This window comes from Haliotis cracherodii, unplaced genomic scaffold (genome assembly GCF_022045235.1).
Source record: "Haliotis cracherodii isolate W230 unplaced genomic scaffold, xgHalCrac1.p SCAF_1, whole genome shotgun sequence".
In the NCBI taxonomy this organism is placed as follows: Eukaryota; Metazoa; Mollusca; class Gastropoda; order Lepetellida; family Haliotidae; genus Haliotis; species Haliotis cracherodii.
In genome coordinates, this window is record NW_027266264.1 from 42,042,517 (window position 1) to 42,060,400 (window position 17,884).

The 17,884-nt window shown below is 37.8% G+C and overlaps 1 protein-coding gene across 3 annotated transcripts in view; it reads right to left on the reverse strand.

The window, feature by feature from the left end:
* Positions 1-17,884, reverse strand: part of LOC139478087 (5'-deoxynucleotidase HDDC2-like) — an 87,522-nt gene that overhangs the window by 49,860 nt on the left and 19,778 nt on the right. For 2 of the 3 annotated variants that reach the window (XM_071260420.1, XM_071260413.1), the window contains exons 2-4: positions 15,394-15,527; positions 12,752-12,854; positions 9,874-9,942 (exon numbers count right to left, since the gene is read on the reverse strand). In XM_071260420.1, the coding sequence (XP_071116521.1) occupies positions 9,874-9,942; positions 12,752-12,854; positions 15,394-15,527 (306 nt within the window). The remainder of the gene's footprint in view (positions 1-9,873; positions 9,943-12,751; positions 12,855-15,393; positions 15,528-17,884) is intronic. The other variant, XM_071260415.1, reaches the window with a different exon arrangement.

The following is a 17,884-nucleotide window of genomic DNA, read 5'->3' on the forward strand; positions in this document are numbered from 1 at the left end:
AAAACGATGGACTCAACTTCGATGGTATAGACGAACCTACACCAATATCACAAATTGATAAGGTGGAAAAGCAAAATAATTTAGCTATAAATGTTTTCAGACATTCTAAAGGAATTGTTGTACACAGGATAAGCTCCGCTCCGGAACATATTCCCAGAATCAATTCATTTTTGATCGAAAAAGATGGAAAATATCATTATACGTGGATAAAGAGTTTAAACAGGCTATTATACGATTAAACTAAATATAAGGGAAAGAAATATTTCTGCGAAAGATGCCTACATGGGTACAGCAGACAAGATCTATTAGAATAACATAAAGAGACTGCAGAGGAGTTGGACAAACCGCTATCAGGATCGATATGCCTAAAGAGGGAAAAAATATATTAAAATTTGAACATTATTGTAATCAAATGCCAGTACCGTACGTAATTTACGCCGACTTCGAAGCGCTTATCAAGCCCATAGAAAATACTGAACGCAATACTGATAGTAGTTTTACGTACAAAACTCAAGAACATATTCCTTGTGGATATGTAGTTGTAAGGTATGATGGGAAAACAAACCAGCCCGTGATTTACAGAGGTCCCAATGCAGCGGGAAAGTTCCTAGAATATCTACAAAACGAAGAGAGAATAATCAGGGAAAAATTATCGTGTAAGAAACCCATACGTATGACGAGGGATGATTGGAGGGCCATAAGAAGTCAAAGAGTTGTCACGTTTGTGATAAATGCCTGGATGGGGATTCCGTAAGAGATCATTGCCACGTCACGGGTAATTATCAGGGAGACGCTCATAACAAGTGTAACTTGAAACTCAAAATGAATTCTCAAACAATACCCATCCCCGTTGTGTTTCATAACCTTCGGGGATACGATTCACATTTCATTATGCAAGCTATCTCAAAGACCGACGGCGGTTTAACGTGCATTCCTAACAATATGGAAAAATACATATCGTTCTCGTTGACTAAACCTATACATTATAGGGACAAGGATGGGAAATCTAGAATAAAGCAAAGTAATGGGCTTAGATTCACAGACTCCGTACAGTTTCTGTTATCTTCCCTGGACAATTTAGCTAATGCAAACAATCCCGATGACTTTGCGCTAACAAATCAATATACCGATAAGACAACTCGTCATTTGTTGCTGAGAAAAGGTGTATATCCTTATGAATATATGGATGATTGGTCTAGATTCGAAGAAACTGAATTACCACCCCTCGAATCATTCTATAGTAACTTAACAGAATCTAAAATAACAGATGCCGATTATGAACACGCTCTGACGGTCTGGGATAAATTACGTTGTAAGAATTTAGGTGATTATCACGATCTGTACTTGAAAACCGATGTACTGTTACTCGCCGATATATTTGAGATATTTAGAAAGACATGTTTAAAACAATACGGCTTGGACCCGGCATGGTACTATTCCAGTCCTGGACTATCGTGGGATGCATTGTTGAAGAAGACCGGCGTAGAACTAAAACTACTCACAGATTAGGATATGCACTTGTTTATTGAGAAAGGATTAAGAGGTGGTATATCGATGGCAGCGAAAAGGTATTCTAAGGCTAATAATAAATTAGTGGAAGGATACGATCCGAGTAAACCTGACACGCAAATATTATATCTCGACGCTAACAATTTGTACGGATGGGCTATGAGTCAACCTTTACCCACGGGTGGTTTTGAGTTGGTCGATAATATCGAAGTGAATGATATCCATAATATCCATAATAATGATGCGAATAAAGGGTACATAGTAGAAGTTGACTTGGAATATCCAAGTTCGTTACATAAAGACCAACTTAAGAAACTTAAGAAAATACACAAAGTTCTTAAGTTTGATCAAAGTCCTTGGATGGAGCCCTATATAAGGCTGAACACAGATTTATGAAAGATAGCTACCAGCGATTTCGAAAAGAATCTGTATAAGCTCATGAATAACTCAGTATTTGGTAAAACTATGGAGAATCTAAGGAAGCGTGTTGATGTTAAACTAGTCAGATCTAATGAGGAAGAAAGACTCAGGAAACTTATAGCCAGTCCGGCTTTTAACAGAAGCAAGATATTCGATAACGACTTAGCCGCGTTGCATATGGAGAAGAGTAATACAAAATTCAACAGACCAGTGTACATCGGTATGAGTATTCTCGACTTGTCAAAACACTTAATGTATGACTTTCATTACAACGAACTTAAGAAGCAATACGGATATAGATGCGAGGTGTTATATACCGACACAGATTCTTTGTTGATGGAAATACAAATCGAGGATGTGTATAAAGATATGGCAGAAAAAATAGATATGTACGACACGAGCGATTACCCTAAAGATAATCCACTGCACAGCGTAGTAAATAAAAAGGTATTAGGTAAGATGAAGGATGAATGTGCTGGGACCCCTATAGCGGAGTATGTAGGATTAAGACCTAAGATGTATTCTATAAAAAAGTCCGATAATGGAGAGATAAGAAAAGCCAAGGGCGTTAAGAAGTATGTTGTAAAAAAGCATATCAAACACGAACAGTATAAAGAATCATTATTCAATGGTAGATCGTTCAAACACGAGATGAACTCTTTAAGAAGTTACAATCATAGGATATATGGATTAAGAATGAACAAGACATCATTATCCCCCTTAGATACAAAGAGATGGATTGATAATGATGGTGTAACTACCTATGCTTATGGTTATGGTGGTAATACCGTACCGTCAGGAACTATGAACAACTCTTCTCGTACAAATGCCCTACCCAGTCCATCTTGAAGATAATAAAGAATAGGCTCTCCTTCTTTCGTAACCAATCGACTAATGTTATACGTCTTAAGGGACCATATGGGATCGGTTGCGCGACGTAGGCCTCCTTCGAGTTCACCGGCCTGGTATAAATTTCTTACCCTTACTCTATCCGGAAGTTTTCGTTCTTTGCCTCTCCTCGGTCCTGAAGATTCGGAAGTCACGGATTTCATTTTAATAGCATCAGATGGTTTCTTCCCTATTAATCTCATCACTTCATTATTCAGCGCTGATACAACGGCTGATAATCGTGTCACCCATTCGGTTGATCTCAATCGCTCAGATTTAATTTCTATCCCATACTGATAGCCAAACAAACGTTCCACTAATGTCCTGTTAAATCTTTCGACGATAGCTTGACTGCGGTGGGCCTCTCTTTCACCACGGACGATTTCGACATTGTGCTTTGTTAACAGTTTAGTTATCGATCCCATAAACTTGCGACCGGGATCTACTTGAAATAGCTTAGGCCATTTTTGTGGTCCGCGTTTATATATGCGGTTCAGTGCATTAGCTACTTCTGTTGAATCTTTCGAGGTTAATGGCTCAGCCTCTTTGTATCGACTAGCCACATCCACTACTGTTAAAGCGTATTTATACGTTTTGCGTTTTACCTTATCGTGGGGAAGAAACAAGAGGTCAGCCTGATGAACTTCATTCGTTGTAAAAATATCAAACTTCTTCCTCGGTATATAACGCGGTGCGGGTAAATATATTTGCCACAACGCTTGTTTCTTTAACCAATCCTTGGCCACATCTTTAGATACCTTAGCCGCGGTGGCTAATTTTTTTATTGCTCCTATACCTTTCCAATATCCTCGTGGACTATAGTAAATTTTATTCATTATTAATTAATATTGATGTTACGTTTAATACAACTCATGACTATCGTTGAATCGCATAGTCATTTTGGCATAAAAAATGCCATCTGTAGTAGCAGTATAGGTAATAAATCCGGCTCCAGTGGAAGTGGTCCAGAACCCCTATTACCTATACTACTGCTATCGCATATATGAATAATGGAGACTTGGTATCACTGTAGAATTCATTTCTTCTTTATAAACACTGGTGTATAAACAATTTGCAGTCCTTGAATTTATGCCCGTAACAAACAAAATGTTTTCTTTATCCCCTAAAATGAGCCCAAGTCTCAGATAGACTGTTACCTTGCTATTACGCCATCAATATAGTGCTTATCGGTTACAGCATGAGGTAATGTATGACTTCAGATATTTACGTACATTTTTATCAAACTCAAGTTTTACACACAACATGATTGTATCGTTCACTTTTCATTTGTATGTAATGGTTCTCATTGCATAATCTACAGTTTATTGCTGAATAGAGTCCTAATAAACAACCGTGACATGATTGTGATATGATTGTTGATTGAGTTAACATGTCACACTAAATATCCTTTGATCTGTGAAATGCACTACATGCGTGAACCACAAGCCAATCTCATGTTCTTAATTACAAATAATCCAATTAGAGGCAAGACTGTTAAACTCACCTGCCAAACTGAATACACACAGCATATTGGTGTCACAACATGGCGGTCATTTCCTTTTGAATTGGATTAAATAACCTTCAGAACTAATAGATGTAGCTTCACATAGGGTACCGTATTTAAAGGGAAGTATTATGTCAATTCCAGGAGGACTAATGATATTTATCAGGGAAGATATGAATTACGAAGAAATAAAAATAGACACGCCAAACCTAGAAGCCAACGGCATTAAAATCACACTAAATAACCGAAACATAAACATCATAAATATTTACCACTGGGCGGAACAAAAAGTCCAACCTGAGGATCAAAACAAACTACTCCAAATAAGCGATTAATCTACTATATTCCTAGGAGACTTTAACGCTCACCATCCTACATGGAGCATAGATAATAAATAGATAATCATGGCAAATTAATCTCCGAATGGATAGAAACAAACGACCTAGTCCTCCTTAATAGCAACCAACCAACGAGGTACGATAAGATAAACCAAAAAATGTCGGCTATCGACCTAACCATATGCACCGCAGATCTAGCCCAAAGTACTCAATGGGAAGTGCACGACGTCCCGCTAGGTAGTGACCACTTCCCCATAAACATAACCATAGGAAATACAAACGTACCAATCCAAACAGAAAACCAAGAACCAAAATTCCATTACAATAAAGCTAACTGGGACCAATTCCAAAATATCTGCAACGAAGCTAACTTAAACGAAATAGAAAATAATGATCCAGAAACCTATTGTAAAAACCTAACAGACTATATATAATAAAAGCAGCCAAAACTTCCATCCCCTTCAAAACATCTAAGACAGGCAAACCGACGGTACCATGGTGGAATGAGGAAATAGAACAGACTAGACGAAAACGTAAATCAGCCTTCAATAAAGCAAAACGCGACTACAAATATTTAAACATAGCCCACGAACTAAACCACCAGGTTCAAAAACTAGTCCAAATAGCCAAAAGTAGAGACTGGAAAAAATTCTGCGAAGGTATAAATAACCGTACAGATGCCAGAATGGTCTGGTGCAAAATGCACGTTATTAGAGGCTTAAAACGACATAACAAAACCCCTAACATTGACAACTCAACCAACCCCGCCCAAAAAGCAAATAATCTCGCCAACCACTTTTCGGCCGTTAGCAGTAACACCAACTTCAGTCAAAAATTCCAAGATAAACTTAAAACAGAAAACAAACCCACAAAAGAACCAAACAATAACAATCTAGAAATAAATCAACCCTACACAATGGAGGAGCTCCTCTACGTAATCCAAAACAGGAAAAAGGGCACAGCCCCAGGATTAGACCTAACTTCTTACCAAATAATTAAAAAACTCCCCCTAAAACTACTCCAGGCACTAGTCAAACTATACAATCTCATCTACCTAAACGGACAGGTTCCTACTCCCTGGAAACAGACTCTAGTCATTCCAATCCCTAAACCTAATAAACCAGCTAATCAAGCTAACTCATATAGACCAATATCCCTAACTTCAAACTTATGTAAAGTAATGGAATCAATGGCTAAAAATAGATTACAACATTACTTAACCCAAAATAACATCATAAACCCAGATCAAAGCGGTTTCACTCCTGGCTGCTCAACCCTAGATAACCTCGCCCGACTAGAACAAGATATTAAGACAGGACAACTAAATAAACAATATACCACAGGCATCTTCTTAGACTTCTCTAAAGCTTTCAACATGGTATGGCACGATGGGCTAATACAAAAACTTAAAAAAATAGGACTCAAAGGTCAGATAATAAACTACATCCAGGACTTCCTAAACAATCATAAAATAACCGTGGGTATAGACCAAACTATATCGGACCAATGTCCCCTAGAAAATGGCACTCCACAGGGCAGTATCCTAAGTCCCACCCTCTTCAATATAATGATAAACGATCTATTCGAGGGCCTATCCCCTAAAGTAAACACATCAAAATTCGCGGATGATGGAGTCATCTGGATCCGCACCAAAAGCATGAAAATGGCCCAAAATTTACTCCAAAAATCTCTTATTAAAATACAATAATGGGCTGACAAATGGGGCTTCTCCCTTAACTCAGAAAAAACAACTGGAATAGTATTCAAACATAAAAACATGAAACCCGACCCCCTTTTCCTCCAGCTAAACAATCAAACAATCAAATTTCAAAAACAAACCAAATTCTTAGGACTTATTTTCGATGAACATCTCACCTGGGATGCACACATCCAAAACCTAACAACTAAATGCAGTAAAGACCTAAACACTCTAAGATGCCTAACTGGTTCTAACTGGGGAGCCTCCAAAGATACCCTCCTCTCTCTCTACATATCACTAATTAGATAGAAACTAGACTATGCCTGCGCCATATACAACACCCTAAACAACTCTCTATCTAAAAAACTTGACTCAATACAACATCAGGCTCTCAAACTAATTACACGCACCCAACATGGCACCTCCTACACCTCACTTCAGGCCTTAACAGGAGAAATGTCACTAAGTCTACGCAGGGAACAGCTAAGCTTAAATTTTTGGGCCGCAACCCAATCAAACCCTCTCATCCAAAACTTAATAAACCAAAACATCAGACCCAAAAACCAAGCTCTAGCTCGTAAACACCCCTTACTTACCCCAATATCCCAAAGAATAACAAACTACCTAAATGAACACCAAATTAAAAATCTTAAACAAAACTGCAAACAACCAAATATCTTCACCCCTAAACTTGAAATACCCAAAATAGACACAACACTAGCTAGCAAAATAAATAAACAAACAAACCCAAACATAGCTAAAACTACCACACTATCATACATACACGAAAATTGGCCAAATTGGTGTCACATTTACACAGGCGGATCCTCAGATCCGACCTCCAAACACACAGGTTTTGGAGTCCATACCACACAACCAACTAAAACCACACAATCCTAATGGGCATGGCCTCAGCCCTTCATAATAAAGAATCCAAAAACCACAAAAAAATCCTAATACTTACCGACTCCCTAAGTGGACTACAAGCCCTCCAAAACAAAAATACCAAAAACCGACCTAAATTAATAAATCAAATACTTAAAAGCTCCAACGACCTAAGGCAGGCAAACAAATAACCTTGTTGTGGATACCCGCCCACGTAGGAATATACGGTAATGAAAACGCCGATAAAGCAGCTAAACTGTCCCTCAAAATCCCAGATATAAGCTTAAACTTACCCATCTCAAAATCAGAAATTAAAAGTGTAAACAAGCAAAAAATAACAAAAAAATGGCATAACCTATATCTAAACTCAAATAGACAAATCAAATAAAGTGCTCAGCAAACCACTAACCAAACCAAAAATTCTCCATCCATCAAAAAAAATTGACAGAGTAATCACTAAACTCCAAACAGGACACACCAACCTAAATAACAACCTAAAAAAATTAAAAAACACACTACTGGTAACTGCCCACACTGCAAACAACTAGAAACCCCAGAACACGCACTCATCCACTGCACACACTACCTAACACATCGAACTGCATTACAAACCACCCTCAATCTAAACAAGGCTCTCACTCTAGAAGCAATACTAAACCCACAAAATAAACTAGAAAACTTCAAGGCCTTAGGCGTATTCTTAATCAAAACGGAACTAATAAAACGCAACCTGACCACCCGATCACACTCATCACCACCTCTTATGACAAGCATATGACGACTTAGAAGGATTTACAGAAACAGACATCACATATACGGATTCCAAGTACTGGGACTATGTCAGCGTAAATATTGTGTGAGTCTGTCATCATAGTAATATTGGGAAAAGGAGAAAAGACGTCTCCTCGGAGCTGCGTTTGAATGAAATCCGGAAGACAAGTTTCTAAATCAGTAAAACACACCCAGGTTCATAGGGCAGTGGCAAATTTGGTCACCATGGAGAAATCAATTTTGTATTTTCCAAAAGATATATTTGTGTCAGTCGCCTATCAGCGCTTTGTTTAAAACTGCAATATTCCAGCAATATCACGGCGGTGGACACCACAAATGGGCTTCACACATTGTACCCATGTTGGGAATCGAACCCAGGTCTTCGGAGTGACGAGCAAACGCTTTAACCACGAGGCTACCTGACCACCCTAAATTAAGTTAAGAACAAAGCACATTTGAGATCACACAAATCTTGCTAAAATGTATACATGTATTATGCTAGCGAATGGTAACTTTTCGCTTCCTAGTTACCGTTAATGTGCATGTATCTAAACACGGATATAAGGAAGCACTTGTCCACTATTTTCTGTGCATGTTTCAGTGGTGCAAAGAGGTTAGTTACCACATATGCGTATAGGTTGTCTTCAGGAAAAAACAGCAGCAAATTTATTGGAGCCAAGGGAATTTTTGATCTTCACAAAGGTACAGAAGACAACATTGCAGCAACTTGATGAAGATAATAATAATCCTAATAATTACAATCCTGCAAAGAAGACCGCTGACGATGCTGATAAGAACGTAAACATTGGCTTGAGGAATGCCTTTACCAGTTGGCTACTTTGCAGAAATGCTTCACCTTGACATTTCTTTGGTTTTTTTTATATAACTGCAGTCCGATGACTTTTGACAAATTAATTTTGTCTCAACTTATACTAGTGTTTTATTACTTTGTGAAACCAAATATCACATTCCAAATGCAAATGTAACTATTTGCCTCCTTGAAAAAATGTTGACTCCTTGGGTAAATCGTTTTCTGCGAGGTCTGTGGGGTTGATCAGTCGATCCATGTCGATGCCGATCTTTAGGAGAGGGGAATCGATGTCGAATGTTAAATCCAAGTTGATATCGATCCCTAATATGGATGTCAAATGGTAGAACCCTGTCAATAGGTTGATCCCCATGAGAGGGTATCAATGTTGATTGGTGGAATCATGTCGATCAGGCGATCCCTGTCGATGTCAATCCCTACGAGAGGGGTATTTAGGGCAATTGGTAGAACCATGTCGAGCCCTTGGTGATTTTCTAACAAGTGAACGTCATATGCAGAAAATGTGAGTTTACCATTGTCTCATGTAGGACATACTTGCTTATCCATAATAACCTTTGCAGCTGACTTTGTTGAGACAGACTAAAAACAAAAATATAATTCTCTTCAAATCAAACTTGTCTCTACACCAAGGTGATTAGAAAGAGAATGAGTATGCTGGGGACACCATGTGATCAGGTTGCACAGGATTCAGGTAGTGTTTTAATCCATTGCTTAAGGTGTTGGGTTTGGTGTTTTCATGAAGCTGGAAACTTGTTTTAGGATCGATTCCAGACCAGGATTGAAGAAGGATGAACTGTATCGTGTGGGATAGGATAAGTTAAACATTTATATTGGAGAGAATGACATTCTTTGTTGATGTATTTTAATATTTTAACATTCTGATAAAGAAATATTATGTCCTTGCATTCAATTTTAAAACAACATAAATGAGTGTGATTACACACCACTCGCCACACTTGGCTACCCCACTGTTCCCATTGTAATGATTGGTGACATGAATGGCATGCACTCCCACCGGCTTGTAAAATACCTGCCACAGACTGTAGATCTCTTGCCCAACACTCTCTTCCACCAGACTGCATATGTGTTTCATGGCTGTCTGAAATGCAATTACAATGTAAATCGAAGGTCTCCAGGGTTATGTTTATGGCGGCAAAAAGAGTTTATATGCTTGTTTAAGTAGGGAGGCCCTTTCCCAGGTTGATGGTACACAACTGTTTATTTGGTTACATACTAGTTTGAACAAGCAAAAGAAACAAAACACTGCCTGCCTGCACTTTTTTTCAAGTCATTGCCTAATAACAAATTGTTTTATTATTTTAAGCCTTATCTAAAGCAACCACGATCAGATAACCACTAGTGATGCCTAACGATCCTTAGTTGTAAGGGAATGATTACATACCTCGGGAATGGCATATTTGACTCATAAAAAGTCATACATGTAGTTGTTGTTATTTGATTGTTGAATGTCATATATTATTTTCACGATCACTAAAAAAAGGAAAAAAGGTGCTCTGCGGGATGGACGTTGAAGTAAATGGAGCTTGTAGCCTCTTTTTACAACTTTGAGCAGCCAGCCATAGTCCGTGATAGACTATGAATTTTCAGCGTAGAGAATCATACGCCCCCTACTGGCTTTGAGGTTGGCGTTGTGTTGAAAACCAGTCGTCTGCAAACAATGTCCGTCAGAAAAGCAAGGTCAACAGGATTTGGAGAAATATGCTGATCTTGATATAAGTCATGTTAGCCTTGGGACATGCTGATCTGTCTTTCCAGCCTGGGGCACGAACGGAGCGAGGATCTCGCTGAACTTGATAATTGGGCCAATGGCTGAATGTTTCTGTATCGTCGAGGCCAGGCTGATGGTAGAATTCTGGAAAATATCATTTGTAGTCCGGAGGATCTCTTCATAGATGGAGTGTAGTCTTCTGTTGAAGAACTGTAGACCTGTGATGGGCTGCAACAGAATGCTTCTTGTCAGCAGCTCCGGGATGTTCTGAAGTATTTGCTGTATGAGATGCATGAGAAGAAACTGGGCAATATTCCAACTTAATGATGGAAATAGTCTGGACAAGACAATCCATTAATTGATCTTCATAATGAACAACTATTCACCATCAACCAAGTCACTGAGCCTCTGTATGACAAAGGTTGCTATGGACCAGTTCTTACCCAAATTCTCCATGTGACACCTTTTTGGAGAACAGTAGAACATGGATATAATGAACTACAAGGGACTGGAGAAATCAGTTCATTATGTACATTGTTTGTCATATACAGTTTTGCTCAGAAACGTCTGCCATCTTGGATAAAATAAAACACAAAATATGTTATTGCAGCACTGATTTGTATTAGCAGTGATCACTTCATAGCATTCAATTAATAACATTTCATAATATTCCTTTAATACCATCAAATACATAACATTTATAGAACATTGTTCATCATATATGTAAAGCATTTCACTTACATATGGGAAGACGTGTAGTTGGTGTGTTTCATTTGTGAAATTGCCTCGTTGAGTTCAGCCAAAGTTTCAAATGATTTCATCTCAGTTGACTTTTGTGCACTCAGGAAAATCTTTAGTGTTTCAAGAGCCTTACTGGCATCGTAAAATAGTGTGTTGCTGGTTCCACACAGTCGATCCCGTCTTGCGTGTTTTCATCATCGGAATCTGCTTGACTGAACTGCGTCTATCTGCTCTTGGAGAGTCTCTTCAGTTGGAATGTCTGACACCTTCTTCAACTCAGTCCAAATATCCCTCAAGTCTGATAAGGGAATGTTGTCTGACGTTTTTAATGTTGTTTGAGATTGGCGATAACCCCCTGGTCCTTCAGTGGGATCTTTGATGTTGTGTTGGGTGGCAATAACAAGTTAATGTTCATGATATTCGACACAGTATGCAGTTGTCAACAAACAAAACAATCTTACGCTTGTGTTTGGCCATGCTCTCATATAGATATGGAATCCAATCAGTGAATATTTCACCCGTCATCCAAGCTTTTGTGTTGGCATGGGAGATGACTGGCATACTTCTAACATTCTTAAAACAACAAGGTTTCTGAGATTTACCAACAACAAGCAATTTCGGTTTGTATGTGCCCGTCATATTTGCTGCTACTAACAGAGGTATTCTGTCCTTAGATTTTTTCCCCCACTACATTTCTCAGAATTAAGATGAAGAGTTCTCTAGGGTGTCAGTTTATAGAAAAGGCCAGGTTCATCAGCATTGAAAACGTTTTCTGGCTCATGTGTTTCAAGAAAACCTGGAATTTGAGAGGTCAATCAATTGTTGACAATGTTTGTGTCAACTGCTGCGCAATCGTCATGCGCAGATTTGGCTACGATCCCTGCCTCTGCTTAAAACGGTTGATCCACACAGTGTTACAAGTGTGCAAGTGCAAGTGAACTAACACTTTGACATAATCTTGTGAAATTTGTTTTACAGACAAGATTGGTCCAATTACAGGTAAGATTAAAATAAAGCAAGTTTAACGAGGTTGAATTGTCATCGCTGATTGTGTTGATATGGTGCTGATTGCATATAGCCAATTGTCAGTGACACTTGATACTGAGTGAGATTTCTCAGTTCCGTATACACATTACTAATTAGTGGCATTTTGGCTTGTCAGGGATCAGATATCAGTTCGCCATATATGTTAGTTCACTGTTGAGAGTTCATTATATATGTACATTTCATATGATAATATAGAGGAGATAAATTGGGGATTTTGTAACAGTTCGTTGTATCCATTTGTTTGCTCGATCCGTGTTCGTGACATCCATATTCACTGTATTCCCCTTCTTCTCCTGTCTGCGAACACGTTTATGGTATATCTCTTCATCTCCGCTGTATAATGCCCCCTGAAAAGTCCCCCCCAAACTGTCATTTGTATGTTGTAGCTTACCTTCTCCTTCTGATGTTTGTTCTCCTTGCTGATGCCATCCTGTGGTGTAATATCACCCACAATACACTCAGCCATGTCGTGAACTAGAGCAATCTTCATACACCTACATAAGAAGTTAATATCATGTAAATCTATGTAAATAAATTAACAAAGTGTGAAAATTCTGAATTAAATGAAATCTGTTTTTCAACCATATATTTTATCTACTACTTAACATCCATAACCATGTCTGAAACAAATCTATTCACTGTATCCTCCTCAGAACAAATTGAAATTACAAAACAAGTGTCCATTGTGTGTTGCAATGAGCCTGATTTGTACAAAAATCTTGCATTTAATGGATTACAAAAAAATTTGATGCCAGGCATCAAGACGGCGGCAAACTCTGTGTTTGTCAAATACAATTTACAGTAAAATAATTTTCCCATAATACTTACAGTTGGAAATACTTTCAGTTTGCCACAATGAAACACTAGTTTTCAGACTTTGAACAGTTAGTAAATAATGCATTTGGCTTTCCCTGTCAAATAACACGCTTAACATATCTCCTGACCTGTCAAAGAAACACTCATGGGCGCATCATTCAAGGAAACATTACCTTTGCCACGTCACATAATGCGATAAACATATAAGTTGACAAAAACAGCCAAAAAACTGTATTTATATCACTATGCTATATTTAAACAAAATAGTGCCATAGCAGCATATTACAACTGTTTCACAAAGGCAGTAAAGTCCTAATGATTAGAACAAAATATGATGCCATCATAAGGAGAACCATTCCTCAGTCTCAATTTAGCAGCATATTCAAACTGCATGGGTCAAATATACATTGAAGGTCAATATTTAAAATATCACCAAAACAGAACATATTTGTTGAACCCCACTATCAAACACACATATACACACAAATTTAATTACATTTTGATAGAAAATGGCTGAGTAATGGTCATAAGAAGGTTTTGCTTTCAGTATGATCAAAGTGCAAACGTCAAAATGCAAAGTATTGTAAAAAAAGGAATTTATATGTACTAACTACATATGTACCAAATTGCAGTAATATCTCAAAATAGCTATTTTAAATATGAGTCATGATGGTGCACACTGAAAATCAGATTCAAACGTCTTTAAAGAATTAAGGAGTCATCAGTGTTGGGAACAAGCATGTGAAGTTTCAGCTTCATTGGTTTCTGAGTAAATGAAGTTTACAATGTAAGGAAGTACATTTATGAGACAATGTGAGGGAATTGATCCAAAGGTGAAAATATTTTCAATATGGCTGACGGTGATTAAGTATTAAAACTTAGATTCAAACATCATGAAAAACAGAGCTGGATAAATAGTCTGTAGTTATAAATGTCAACAAAGAAAAACACTTAACAAATGTTGCTGTCAGCAGTCAAGTATTTTCTGCAAAATTCTATAGATTTGAACAAAATAAGATGCCCATCAAAAGAAGAAAATACAGTTCCTGTTAATGCTTATAGAGCCAAAAATGTGTTTGAGTGAATTTGAAAGAATGGTCAAAAGACAAACACTTGTGTTGAGTCTCAAACACCAATTTTCAGTACATTTTGAACAAAATTTGCTTAGTTATGCCCCTCAATAGGTTTTGCAATGTGGCTGTCATGGAGGCAATATGAAATAATTGAACTCAACAAATTTCAACAAATTCAGGTATCATTTCAGGTACCACCTTCATTGGTTCTTGAGTAGATGATGCTTACAGAACAAGGAAATGCTTTTTGTTTGTTGTTAAATACTACACTCATAAATATTCCAGCTATTATGACGACTGTCTGTAAATAATCGAGCCTAGACCACACAATCCTCAGACTGGCATCATGAGCATCGATCCACACAATTGAGATATGATGACATGCATCAACCAAGTCAGCAGGCCTGACCACCCGATCCCGTTAGTCCCGTCTTAACAAGAAAATGCATTTTGAAAGAATTCAAGTGCATGGTCAGCACAAAGAACAAAGGAATGAAAAATTTGAAAAATGCCTAAAATGGAACATGTTAGTCAGCATTGTTGGGAACATGCACATGAAGTTTCAACTTCATTGTTCCAGTGGTTTCTAACGTCATCAATGACATCGCATGACTTAAAAGAAGTTTATTTTATTTTCAGTCAGGTGAGCCTAAACCATGGAGTTTGGCATCCAGTATGAATATGATATTCTTTTTTAAATTAAGTTTGAATTATTCTGCACCAAAACACTTTTTGTTTATGCTTTACTGCATTCTGCTAACCAGACAGTTTTAATTGACATGAAATCCATTGTACTCCAAAGTGTGACAAACATGTCTCACAGCTGTTTTAGGACACAGAGAAAGAATGTGCGTGTTACTGTAAATGACAGGTTACCATTGTATAATTGATAAACATAATTTGTATTCATATTTACATGTGTTATTGAAACTAGTAACATTTAAAATGTACGGCTTATGATCACAAATGAAATGTCTGGGCATCAAATTCTCAGTAAGAGCCGCAAATCTGAAAACACATAAGTACAGATCATGATCACTGACCTAATCAGCATGATTAGTTACACGCTTATCATTTCAAACTGTAGGATGATAAATAATTATAAACTTCTTACTGTTGTCAAATGATATTAAAGTGATGTAACCTGTGTTTATCTAATCCTGCCCCAGGGTCTACAAGGAAAGACAGCACAGCCATTCTGTACATGTGGTCAGCAACACTCTCAGGACCCCCTCCAACAGCAACTTTTTTCTGTACCCAGCCAGTACGACGTACATGCTGGAAAAAAATATAGATGCGTTTGCATGAAGGTGAAGACCCATTATACTGTGCCTGACAGCATGAAATTACATGATCAAACCTGCCATATCCCATTCTTAAGCCATGGTAAGTTTTCACTTACCACCCACTTTCATCTTTGTGTTTCTATTCAAAGGTTCATAGGCTGTGAATCAGTGCTGTTTGGTCAATGCTCAACATTTAATCATCAAACACGTACAATGAGGATCACTTTCAAATGAATTCAGTTGATTGATGCCGATACAAATGACTACGCATGCAGCTCAGCATTTGGGAAATAATGCCAAGAATCTTTATTATTTTCTGAGTAATCACAACCTTTGGATAAAATTACTCAATAAATCTAAAGCTTTTGTTGGTAAAAAAAAGCAGAATTTACATGTTTTTGAAGATTTCTGGTATCAGCAAGGATAATGAACTGACAATGCACATGACACTTTATCATAACAATGCATAATGAAGATATAATACCAGATTTTGATTTCATACAGGTCAATATTGTCTAGACAAAAAAGATGTTTACCAAATAAATAAACTTTATCAATGGCATGGGCAGTTATTTCTACATCAATTGAATTACTTGTTGTAATATCCCCATTTCTTGTGCTTGCATCAATTATCAGGGTTCAGTAAGTACACTAGTTCATAAGACAGAAGTCAAGAAACATTATTCTGGACCAGTCATCTAAAAACAGATTTGGTCCAACTGACGGTTCAGTAAGTACACTAGTTCATAAGACAGAAGTCAAGAAACATTATTCTGGACCAGTCATCTAAAAACAGATTTGGTCCAACTGACAAGTGTAAAATATGAAATGTTGGTTTACCACATTTATCTACCTTGGCTTTATTGGCAGGTATTTTGGAATACACAAATCATAAAAAATAGGTGTAATTGTTTCTAACTCTAATTCAAGTCAATATCTTTGTAAGAAATCATGTTCAGCAATCTTCACTGAATGATGATTAAGCTGAACATATTAATGGTTCAGAATACTTGGATCTTTTTAAGCATCACAGCCACAAATATAAACCTGACTTCTCATCATATGGGCCCCGTTCCACAACGTGATCACAGCTGTACAACTGCTGTCATAAATCTTTGTTAAAGGATGGGAGTAACAATTGTCTTCACCTTATGATTGCTTTGTGGAATGGGTCTCTGGTCCAGAATTGACGAAATTCACAGTCTGCAGTCTTTTGACAATTATATAGTATACACAGTCATGTATAACACCATTCATTTCTTCCCTCAGAATGAATTAAGGTCATTTATTGGCCTGTTTCTCCATGTCTTGCACAACATAGTAAAATGTCATTGAGTGATCCTTTCCATAATTTAGTGTTACATCTCATCTTGCACCTGTCTGTTTGTTTGTTTAATGCCACACTCAGCAATATTCCAGCTACATGATGGCGGTCTGTAAATAATTGAGTCTGGACCAGACAATCTAGTGAATGACATCATAAGCATCGATCCACACAATTTGGATCGATGACATGCATCAACAAAGTCAGCGAGCCAGACCACCCGATCCTGTTAGTCGCCTATTACAACAAGCATAGTCACCTTTTACGGCAAGCATGAAGACCTATTCTACCCTGAATCTTCACAGGTATCTGACCTTGCAATTCGGCAACTTCTGATCAACGTCAAGTCAGAAGTTTCTGATCTTGCAGTTCAGCAACTTCTGACTTGATGTTTCTTTGCGATGTTTGATCTTTTGGTCTCTATACTGTACACCAGAACCACACACCTGCATAACCTAGTAAAGAACATTCCTGTACATGTTTCATAGAGCAACAGTGTTACATTACCATTGACCAACACCAATTTTTTCATTACTGGAACTTACTGGAACTTTCTGGATATTTTAATATTTGTCTACTTATCCTGTATTACTCCTTAATGCACCTGCCATCTCTGACAGAGAGGAAGAGAGTGTGAGGTCTTGTTGAAGAAGAGGTTGTTTCAACAAGCTGAGAGACCAACCCCATCACACAGCTCCAAAGTGACCACGGACGTGATGATGTCATGGATCAGCACATTACTGCTAAAACCGGAACATCTGAAGGCATTGTGTGAAGGCATTGTCCAGAGGCAGCTCTGCTAAGAGTGGGCCACTTTAGATGTGATGCAGGATAAGCATACAAATATAAAAAATATCTAGGAGTTTACTAGATTTTTAAACTTATCCTGCATCTGAATCCGACGGATTGGTGGAAGGCATATCTTCAGAAGTGATCTTCAATAAAAAAAACTCTCCAAAAACCCTCAGCCAATCAGTGAAGGCGAAGTCCAGCGTTCAACGACTGTTCCTGTTGACAGGGAGAGA